The following is a 12069-nucleotide window of genomic DNA, read 5'->3' on the forward strand; positions in this document are numbered from 1 at the left end:
AGAATTAGAATTTTCTCACAGCATCCTAGTCTGGTTTTATATATATATTATTGTTACTATGGTCTCTTCGCGTCACGGCACCCCTCACCTCTTCCTGCGGCACCCAGTTCGGAAATTTCTGATCGAACTATTTATAATTTTTATTATCACTATCATAGTTATTCATTCTTTTTTTTTTTTTTTTTTTGTAGCTAAAAGTTTGGAAATAATTTGTGAGCAACTAAAAACAAAAATAACTACCTTTAACAATAAAAATCCAGATTTTGGAGGGGGGCCGGGCCCCCTTGAAACTCAGTCATGCACGATGGCTGACAACTGCAAACCATTTGTTGCGCCTGTTTATAAGCACTCCAAGTCCATCAGAAAATCTTACACTGCGTGTAAAGTATGCAATTCTAGTTTTTGCTCCATTGTGGTTTGAAATAAAAATGAAACCGATCTGCCAGTATGATGTCAAACATTTTTGGAAAATGATTTCTCTTGCAAGGCAGTTTCCATACAAAGTTAAGCAGATAATTTTCAAAGTTTTCTCAAATACTAATTTGCATATTTTGCATATAATGCATATTTTGCTCATTCCGAACAAGTACCGTTGACAAAGTTGTTTGACTCTAGAAAATACACTCTGTCGCAAAAAAATATATGCACCAAGAAGAATTAGAGCCTCAATAATGAAACTCGGCACAAATGCAGTTAGGTAGCCGATATGCAAATGATTAAAATTTCAACGCCAATGAAACAAGGCTAAGCGCGCTATGATCATGTGAGTTGCACAGGTGGTAGAGTTGAAAAGTATGAGTACTTGGGCTGTAGGGTGTATGTGTGTAAAGGCGCGTGTATGTATGTGTGTGAGTGTGTATGAGTATGAGCGTACCTGTGTGTAGGACATGGACGCCACCGACCAGAAGCGAATTCCGGGGAAAGTGCTCAGGACCGGAGTAGCCGCGCCTGCAGAAGACGGTGGGGTAGAAAAAGGAACCAAACATTAAGGATGGTCAAATAAAAACAATTAGCAATCGTGATTGCTCAAAAATAATAATAATTTGAATTCTGATATTTTTAATTCATATTATGAGTTTCACAATCACGAGTTGCGATAGGACTCTACTCATTGGAGTTATTATTTCTAGAAACGGCCCCTGTACCCGCAAGCCTGCTCCTCCTCCTGAGCGGTTACGTGTGTATAGTTGTATGTGTGCTTAGACATGTGTGCACGCTCCTGACGTGTGTGAGTGTTCGAGCGTGCGTGTGTGCAGGAAGTGAACGCCACCGACCAGGAGAAGCTGGTTCCGGGGGACAGTGCTCAGGACCAGAGGAGCCGCGCCTGCAGAGGACAGTGGGCGGGAGTGCTGCAGAGAAACTTGGTTCAAGTTGAAAAAGGAACCGGTCATCAAAGACGGCCAAGTAAGAACAATAAGCAATCGTGATTGCTAAATAATAATAATAATAATAATAGTAATTTGAATTCTGAAATTTTGAATTCAAGTTATGTTTTTCGCAATCACGAGCTGCGACAGGACCTGCCCCTCCTCTTGGGCGGTTACGTGTGTATGGTTGTGTACGTGTAGGCTTGGGAGTGCGCGTAGACCTGTTTGAATGCACGTTGGCGTGTGCGTAGTGTATGTGTGTAAATGCACGTGTGTGTATGTGTGTGAGTGTGTATGAGTATGAGCGTACCCATGTGTAGGACATGGACCAAGACAAGAAGCGGATTCCGGGGAACAGTGCTCAGGACCGGAGGAGCCGCGCCTGCAGAGGACGGTGAGGTTGAAAAAGGAACCAAACGCCAAGGACGGTCAAGTGAAAACAATTAACAATCGTGACTGCTCAATAAATAAAATAAAATCGTAATAATATGTTTTTCATTAAAGAAAAGTGTAACAAAAAGCTTTTTTAGAAATAGTTTTGAAAAAATTTGGTGGGAGTTTTAACTATAAATATAATTTTCTGTTTTTCGCTTTATTATACAAAGTTTGGACATAGAAGGAAATAATAATGCTAATCTAAAAGCCTGTGCTGAGCAGAACTTAACAATTACCCCAAATGCAACATTACTAACAATGAGTGAACCTGAACAATGAGTGACGTCTTCATCTACTTCACATTGTTACAAAAGATCGTTTTACGAACCATTTTGTTGAACACATTTGGTATGTGTTATTTCGAGCTAGCTGATTGTTTTCTTATGCGCGTATAATTGAATTGAAATATACATTTGCAGTGGTCCCAAAAAAAATATTTGAATTTCATTGATTGTAGAACAACGATTTACATTTGTCTTATTTTATACTGCAATGGTCTGCTCATAAGAGCCGAAAAGTATTAATTCAAATAATGTAATTTGATAACATCATTTCGTTTTAAACAACTGGATTTTTTCCAGATTTCTTTTGATTTTTTTAAACTATATTTCAACGCTTAAAAGTTTTGCAAGCAAGAAGAATTGCTATGCAGGAAGCAGGAATCACCGCGCTGAGCGCGCCGCATCAAGAGACGTCTGATCCACCTCTTGGGTTGACGCTGTTGACTAGCGAGATTTGCAAATTTACCAATTGGCATTTACATGCCTACTGCCTTCTCAAAGGGCTTTCTGATGAAACCGACCACTACCTTTTGAACCCTCTGTGCCCTAATGAATTAAAAGAGACTGATTTTGGACGCTAACACCCGGGTCCATCGGGTCAAGAAGATAAACCGTCTGATCGAAGTAATGCTGGTGAAGTTCCCGCTGGATGAAGAGGGTAAAAACCCCAAAATTTCATAACTCTGCGGGAGTACAATAGCATTACAAATCTGCCAGGCAATAAATCGCCTAACTTTAAGGCCACAGTACTTGTATCAATAGAGGAAATCTACTGAGGACGGGTTTCAGAGTCCCACAAAAACCTGCAAGGTTAAAAAGAATGAGAAGGTTCAACCCTTAAAGGCTGGAAACATGTTCAATGCTCTTAGCCAGGGTGGGGGGGGGGGGGATCTCCACCGATTTATCTGACCCAGACATGGGTACACAAGAAAAGGTTGTAGCAATCGTCCCTCCTAAATTCAAATCCATACTAGCCGTGTACCCAAAAGAATACAAGGACTTTGTCACTGGGCTTAAAACAGAGACTCAAGCTGTGTTCAAAGTGAAAATTGCCGGAGAATTTGGCCAGAATTTTTCCGGCCACTTCTGGCGATCACAGAGCCATTTCGGAGCACCTGCTCCGAACTAAGATACAGTATTACGTACAACTGGCTAAACATAATCGCCCTGTCAAAATTGTTGCTTATGGATTGCCATTGACAACGGATAAATATGATTTAAAGTGGGCTCTTGAAGAGCTGGCTACAGAGTTAAGAAGGTCGTGCAGCTTGTGCGAAAGGGTTCCACCCCTTTGCCGAATTTTCAAGTTCACCTGTCACACACCGAAGGGGTTGAAAATGTCTTTGACTTGACCAACATTCTATACACATACGAGGGGGGGGACCCAAAAATAACCGGATTTTTGTTTTAAAATATTTATATATTAGTTTATTCACAAAATTTCTTTAGTATCCTTCGAAGTGTTCAACCTTAGATGCAATACACTTGTTAATTCTTTTTTTCTACTGTTAGAAGCTTCCCTGGAACTCTTTAACTTTGACCATGTCCAGTGCCCGTTGCGAAGCAGTTTTTACAGCCTCTACGTCATCAAAACGCTTCACTTTCAGAATTTTTTTCATCCTCAGGAACAGAAAAAGATCACAGGGAGCTAGGCCTGGCGAATACGGGGGTCGAGGAACGATTGGCCACACCTTAGAGGTCAAGTAGCGGTTAATAGAGAAGGCTGTGTGTACGGGAGCGCTATCATGGTGAAGGAACCATTCTTCCGATTGCCCGCGCGAGCTCCAACTCAATCTTGTTTTTTCTAAAATTTCGTCAATCGTAAAACGACGGTTTTCATTTACTTTTTGGCGGATTTTTTTCAACGTTTTTAGCATTTTGAGACGTTGAAAGCTCTCAGAGCGAGCATGATCTTCAACATTCATGCTACCACGTTTAAAGCACCCAAACCACTCGAAAACATGTGTACGGCTCATAGCATCGTTCTTGAAAGCTTGTTGAAGCATTTGGTAAGCTATTCCGTTGCCGAATTTTCAAGCAGGAAACAAAATTTCAAGCTTACAGTTTATTCTTTTAAGTCTGCCGTAATGAGTTCGCAGGTGGAAAGCAACAACACCTGAGAAAACCAACACTACGATCAGACGTTATCAACTAAACTGACGCCACTTGCAGAGCTGGTGTGTGAAGGTCTCTACTTGAGCCATCTAGCTGGAGAACACTCTACTACATCTAGGATTGGCATCGCACCATTAGTCCGGTTTCTTTTGGGTCCCCCTTCGTATGTCACTGTAGAGGCATATAAACCTAGGAAAGGGCCTTCTCAGTGCCACAGATGCCAGAAGTTTAACCACAGCTCTGAGAACTGTTTTATGACCCCGAGGTGCGTTCGGTGAGGGGATGAACACCTCTCCAGTGACTGCCCACCCAATGCTGCTAAGATGGATAAACCTATGAGTGCTCATTGCCAGGGCCCTCATTCTGCCTCTTACAAAGGATGCTCAAAATATAAGAACTTTATTAAGAAGTCGTCTAAAACTTCTCCCAACCCCAGGTCATTTACTTCCAACTCATTTAAATTCCCACCACTCCCTAGTCAAAAACAAGCTGAGAGTAAGAGCGAGTAAATGCTCTCACACCACTCATTCGCCCAAAAGGCCCAAAGCTCAGCCATCCTGGCAGGCACGTAGCTAGGATTTTGTTAAGGGGGTTCCAAGGTTGCACGAATTTTAAAAATGGAAGCATGCTAAATCAGAAGCATTAACTGTTAATTGTATAAATTGATGCTATTCCAAACAAAACTACAATTAATAAGTATGATAATTAGATTAATTAAGTAATGATGTAATATAAATATGATAATTAAAGCTTTGCATTATATTTGCTTTCAAAAAAAAAAAAAACGCTCATATTTATTTTAACTACATTATCAACTGTCTAACTCAACTGTCTAAATGCTCCATAATTCCCCACTCCTGACTGTTTCGAATTGGATTTTGGACTGCATTTAATGCTTTTATGGACGAAAATATCGCCAAGGCTCATTAAAGAAAAGCTCAAAATGTTTCTTAATTCATTTAAATTTTTAGAATTCATACAACGATAAGAAATGGAATGATACTTCTAACCTTCATCTTTTTTTTTATTGTATTTTCATATAAAAGCTTAGGAAAACATTATTAAAGCTATTCAAACAACTAAAATACATAGAAAGTGTCGTTGCTCGTTAATAAGTATTTTCTTGTGATGTATTGCTAAAATAGATATTTAAGGATCAGTTATGGTATTTACGATGAATTAAGTTAAACAATAAAATTTCTTTGTTAAAATTTTGACGAAAATTTGAATGATAATTTGTTTATAAATACTATTTTTTGGCCATCAAAGATATTAAACATTTTTCTTGGACATTTTCTGTTTTAGGAGTTTCGCATGCAGAGTCATTTAAGGGTGATAAGAGGAAGTATTACTTTTAGAACTTAGGAAAATGAATAAATACACTTACGAATACATTGTATATACATAGTATTTTTATGTATAGTCTTTACCCCTCTTCAGGAAAACAAATGAACAGAACTATGGATTTGATTTAGTTTATTAAGCTGATTCAAAACAACTTCTGTGCAAAATGTTCCATTCTAAATTTAAAATTTCAATTTAAACAATAACTGTAGGGAAATGACCGATAGTAACAGTAACGAATCATCACAACAAAATTTGATACTCTAAACCTAGTTATTTTACTAACAATATGGAAATATAAAAATTTTAAATTTCTACATTTGGCGGTAGTCATCCGATTTCGATCCTTTAGGAGGTAATCTTTGCCCTATTTGTGATAATATGGCAGCACCAAAATTAGATAAAGCTAAAGTAAAAAGCTAATCATATTTCGGTGACAAATATAAAAGGTTTATAGGTCGTTTGAAGACTCAATTAGCAAACATTTTGTTCTAAGTCTTCAAATGTTATAATCTAAATGTTTAAAAGAAGACATCTCTTGTAAAAACTCTAAGAAAAGTTATAAATTAAAAATCTAGATACGATTTAAATTGATATTTTGAAATTATATAACAACTAGAGAATCGCCCGTCAAGATATGATGGATGAAAATTGATTCCACATTTGAACGAAGAAATTGCCTGTTTGGTGACATTTTGATAGTTGACATTTTAAACCCTAACTCCAGTGGATTAACCCTAAGTTTCAGTGGATAACGATCATTGTTGACCACTTTTTCATTTCTTTAGTGCCCTGAAATGACACAGTCTCATCAGTAAAACAGTTAAGTAACTGGATCCAGTTCAGCCTTGTTACGATAAAGTCTTTCCCTGCATTTTAAACATTACCAAAACATGTTATCAAATTATCATGGCGTGTAGCGAGTTTCATTGTTGATGAGGTCAAGAGCCAAACTTAAAACCTCAGAAAACCAAACACATCCATTTTTTTTAATTCAATGTCTTTGTTTTTTTAAACTTTGATATCACTGAAATCAATTTTGTTACATTAGTATTAACCTTTATTTATTCATCTTTTTTTACTACCTCCAGATACATATTTCTTTTTCCTTTTTTATAAATCATGTATAAAAACGCAAGAGATAAAACATTCGCAAAAATTCTAGTTCTTTTCGGTACATTTTTTGCTCAGAAAGAGTGAAAGAAAAAAAAAAAGTTACCTTGCGATGAAAATGAACTAATATTCAGATCGAATTTCCAGACATTATTTTCATGGTTGTAGGAAGGCAATCTACAATCATGTTGTAGAAAGGCATTTACAACTTTTCTTAGTTTTTACAAGAGATTTGTCTTCTTTTAAACCTTTAGATTATAGCATCTGATGACTTAGAGCAAAATGTTTGCTAATTGAGGCTTCAAACCACCTATAAACCTTTTATATTTGTCACCGAAAGATGATTAGCTTTTTACATTATATCTAATTTTGGTGCTGCCGTATTATCAAATAGGGCAAAGATTACCTCCTAAAGAATCGAAATCGGATGACTACCGCCAAATGTAGAAATTTAAAATTTTTATATTTCCATATTGTTTGTAAAATAACTAGGTTTAGAGTATTAGATGAATGCTAAAAGTTGCGAGCTTCTGGGACACAATGATATAAGTAATTCATCATTGTTGCGAATGAAAATTATAAGTGAAATAAATCGAATTGATTGGTTAAAAAATGAAATGATATTCGATGCTATTTTTGTCTGAACAAAATTTTAAATAAATGAGAAAACAATGCATAAAATTGCTCCTACTGCTCAAAAAAAAAAAAAAAAAGAAAAAAGAAAAAAAAAGAAAAAAAACACATTAAAAAAAAACAGCAATACAACTTACCCAGTGGCGGTTGGCTAATTTTTTCTTATGTGTTTGTGGTTTTGCTCCTAATTTTCCCCTTTAACTTTGGAGGAAAACATTCGTGCAACCGACCCATACCAATGGCAGCGATAGAGAAAGTGAATGTGCGACTTCTGCTATCCACGACCCTAGGAGCCTTAGGCACCTTCTAAAAAGACGGCGCTATATTACAAGGGCGGCTGACCCCACAAGTGTCGCTTTCCTCTTTGTATAACCTTCCTGCAAAAACATTCGTACAAATTTCCTGTCTCCGGCATTTTCATCATTGATGACTCTCATCAATCTTTCGTTGACAATAAATGTTTGTTTACGAGCTGCTGGCGCGAGGAGGGGCACTTTCGGCTAGCTGCTGGAGATTTTCTTGCGGGGCAGAGGACTAATTGTCTTCTTTGAGCAGGTCTGCGACGCGTACCACATTTTGAAGACTTCTGTCGCCCCTCGCCTTCCCCCCCCCCCCACCATTGCCAAAGGTTCTGTTCTGAACTAAACTGAACGTGATAAAAATGTCGATTAACGAAAATATTTAGGACAAAAGAATTTATTTATTTATTTATTTATTTATTTTGGAAAATTCTGTTTATGTAAGTGCGGGGGGACAGTGACCTATCGGGAAGGGGGGGGGGTCCGGACCCCATGGACCCCGCCCTTGGCTACGTCCCTGATCCTGGGAGCTTCAAACAGAGCGGCTCAAGCCACCTTTGCTAGCGACATGAGCACTCCAGCCCCAGAGCTCGAAAGATGTTACTTAGGAATATTTGGTTGAAATCGGTTGTAAGATTATTGTGTCACCATATGGAGGTAACATCGACACAGGTCACTCAAACGTGCTTCGCTACACTGGTGCGCAAAAATTAAGGACGAGACGGTTTTTTCAATATAACTTTGTACAAAAGCTTTCCAAATCAACACATTTAATACCCCAATACGTAAGGACATGTGTAATGTAAGCAACACTTACTAAAAGAGAAATCAGAGGCTCAGAGGGATAGAAAGAAGCTTTATTGAAAAAGTAGCATGGAGCGCAATGCGACTGAAGGCCGAAACATCCCTGTGATGGGTGTCCAGCAAGAAACATCCGGTCTTTAGTAGGGGATATGATCTCCCCCGACTGCTAGGCAGGTTTCACAGCGTCTGCCCATGCTGAGAATGAGGGTGTCAATGAGTTGTTGAGGCATTGCTGCCCATTCGTCTTGCAGCGCCAATCGAAGCTCCTGAATCGTAACTAGTGGTAAGGTACGAGCTGCCAAGCGTCTGTTTAGAAAATCCCATACATGCTCGATGGGATTGAGATCCGGAGGTCGTGCCGGCCAATCCATACGTTCAATATCCTCACTCTCTAAGAGCTGTTCGACAGCTACTGTGCGATAACATGGTGCATTGTCGTCCATGAAAAGGAACTGCGAACCCATAGCGCCTCTAAAAAGACGCACATATGGAAGAAGAATCTCGTTACAGTAACGGGTCCCGTTGACTGAACCTGCGTCGAAGATGTGAAGGTCTGTACGACTACCAAGTATGATGCCTCCCCAAACGAGAACACCGCGACCTCCATACCTGTCCCTTTCAATGATGTTCGAGGGATGATTGCGGCTTCCCCGCCCTCTCCAGATGAGTATGCGATGAGAATCGCTACTCAGACTGAATATACTCTCATCTGTAAAGAGTACTCGTTCCCATTCATTGTCGCTCCAATTCCGGTGTTCCCGGCACCACAGAGAACGCCTTCTCAGATGGGCAGGCGTTAGAGGTACACACCGTATAGGGCGTCGTGCAAACAGACCACCACCGTGCAGTCTTCTGGCCACGGTAAAACGCGATATCGGTCGTCCAGTCGTCTGTGTCGTGTGTCTAGCGATTTCTCCCGCTATCTGCCGCCTGTTTCTTCTGGCCTGTAAGACAATATACCGGTCATCTGTGGGTGTGGTTCCTCGTGGACGACCACTACTGAACCCCCGGATAGCTGTTCCTGTAGTTTGAAATTGTCTCCAAAGTCGTGAAACAATGCTGTGAGCAATTCCGAACTCTGCAGCCACACTTGTCACACTGCGGCTTTCCTCCAACTTCCCAATGATTCGACCTCGCGTAAAAGCATCCAGATGTCGTCTAACAGATTGATTATTCGCCATTTCTCGCTGAGGCAGCAACTCGGTGTGATTTTAACTGTTATACGGCGTGCAATCTCTTTGCCAGAAATACTGATCTTACACCGATAACATGCTTTATACTACTCAGACACTCCCCCATTACGTCTGCCTGCATATCTGCGCATATGCTACCGTACATCACCTTACTTAATCTCCTGATTGGCCTTTCTGTCCGCTCTGCCTCTTCGTTCAGCTGATATGCTAATTTTTCGACTTCGCCCTTAATTTTTGCACACCAGTGTATAAGCAATACCTTAGGAAACGCAAAATGCATCTACATTGAATACATTTGCAAGGCTTTATTTGGAAAAACTTTGAATCATTAACTCCTGTGGGGACTCCAGGTCAGTGGACTCCGGAACTCCTCTGACAGCTCCTCTGTTTTACAGCTCCAGTTGATCAGCGCAATCAGTAGCGAACAAGCGCGCTACTCAACTCTGCTCAGGAGAGTTAACTCACGTGCGCTCCATCGAAAGGAGGTTGTTCCTGGAGAGCTTGCGACCAGGTGTTTCGCCCGACAGCGAACCTTTCAAATGTTACCTTTTACTGTTTAAAAGTTTTAATGTTTTAGTAGCCTTTGCTCAGTTTTTAATGTTCATGTAGATCTTTTATAAAAATAAATAGTTTTAAAGGATAAACATACTAGCGTCCTTAGTGGTGACCCGGACGTGATGTGAACACGCAACCTTCGGATCTGGAGTCCGAGCTCTTTACGTCTCTTACAAAGTTTCTGGGAATCTACAAAATTCGGACATCACCCTACCATCCGTCTTCTAATGGACTGGTGGAAAGGTTCCACCGTTCCCTCAAGCAGTCGTTACGCTGTCACACCTCGACTCATTGGGATGAGGTTCTTCCTACAGTGCTTTTGGGGCTCCGAACAGCTTACAAAGCTGACCTTTCTGCAACCGCTGCCGAAATGGTGTACGGCTCATCCTTGCGTCTTCCAGGAGAGTTTTTCCAGCCCATGGACACCAGCATAGTCCTCGACCCTACCAAGTTTGTGCACAAGCTGAGAGACTGTATGTCATCCTTAAAGCCAGTGCCTACTAGTGCCCACTGCAAACGCAGTCCTTTTGTGCAGAAGGACTTGTTAACGTCAACTCATGTGTTCCTTCGCATTGACTCTCTACGAAAGTCTTTGGAGCCAACTTATTCCGGTCCTCATGAAGTGCTCGCTAGACAGGAAAAGACTTTTCGCATTAAAATCAACAACAAAGAGGCAGTTGTGAGTATAGATCGGCTAAAACCTGCTTTCCTTTGGGTTACGGATACTGGATCAACCCCATCACCTCCAGTACAACCTGAAAAATTGACTCCGGCATCCTTGGAACTACCTACTAGTGCTCCATCGAAAACCACAGAGGAGTTTTACACCACGCGATCAGGGCGTCGTGTTCGATTCCATAAGTATTCATAAAGCGTTCCGTTGTCACTGGAGGGGGAGTACTGTGGGGACTCCAGGTCAGTGGACTCCGGAACTCCTCTGACAGCTCCTCTGTTTTACAGCTCCAGTTGATCAGCGCAATCAGTAGCGAACACGCGCGCTACTCAACTCTGCTCAGGAGAGTTAACTCACGTGCGCTCCATCGAAAGGAGGTTGTTCCTGGAGAGCTTGCGACCAGGTGTTTCGCCCGACAGCGAACCTTTCAAATGTTACCTTTTACTGTTTAAAAGTTTTAATGTTTTAGTAGCCTTTGCTCAGTTTTTAATGTTCATGTAGATCTTTTATAAAAATAAATAGTTTTAAAGGATAAACATACTAGCGTCCTTACTCCGGATCCCAGTTTTGGTATGGCAGTTGGTAAATGGAGAAATTTCAGCCAATATCCAGACTTGAGACCAGCAATAGATGAACTTTTAAAATACAATTAAATGTACTTGCCCAAATACGCTAGAAGACCCATATAACACTATAAAATACACATATCGTCTATATGGATTTTCATACTCGGTAATTTGTAAAAACTTTGTGTAAATAACTGCACAAAAACACAGGAAACATTTTGAATTTGGGTAAAGATAAAGATGAGATTTCATTTTGATGATGTAAATCATGATTTTTTTTCTTCCTACTTATTTATTATTTTTTTTAAATGTATTTATTCAACGTTTTTGACAGACGTACTCGGACGCAAAGTTATCCACTCTTCTTAAACCGCTTAGATTAATAAATAACAATAGGGAACAGCAATTTTGTTGACTTAAATCTGTGACTTGTTTTCAACTAACTTTAGGCCTCTGAATCTAAAAATAATCGCAGTTTTTGTCTATCACGTCAACTTTTCAAACTACAGGATACCCTCAAAAGTCATACAAATTATGCATATAAGGTAAAATAAAGTAAAAACTTACCAAATGCACTATTTACAATGGAAAATCTTGTACATACAAAGGCTATAATAGTTACTGCCAGTAAAATTATGTATTTATACATATTAAGGTAAAAATGTTCGCTCAAAGCTTTTTCACGAGTGTT

The 12069-nt window shown here is 39.8% G+C and overlaps 1 protein-coding gene across 1 annotated transcript; it reads left to right on the forward strand.

Moving 5' to 3' along the window:
* Positions 1-10509: 10509 nt before the first annotated feature.
* On the forward strand, positions 10510-11010 carry LOC129230493 (uncharacterized). Its single transcript, XM_054864895.1, has one exon. It carries the CDS (start codon positions 10510-10512, stop codon positions 11008-11010), a length of 501 nt encoding a protein of 166 aa, XP_054720870.1.
* The last annotated feature ends 1059 nt before the right edge of the window (positions 11011-12069 follow it).

The sequence above is a fragment of the Uloborus diversus genome, chromosome 9 (assembly GCF_026930045.1).
Source record: "Uloborus diversus isolate 005 chromosome 9, Udiv.v.3.1, whole genome shotgun sequence".
Taxonomy (NCBI): domain Eukaryota; kingdom Metazoa; phylum Arthropoda; class Arachnida; order Araneae; family Uloboridae; genus Uloborus; species Uloborus diversus.

Excerpts from the sequence above, each read along its gene's own strand:
- LOC129230493 (XM_054864895.1), top strand. The coding sequence starts at position 10,510 with ATGGTGTACGGCTCATCCTTGCGTCTTCCAGGAGAGTTTTTCCAGCCC.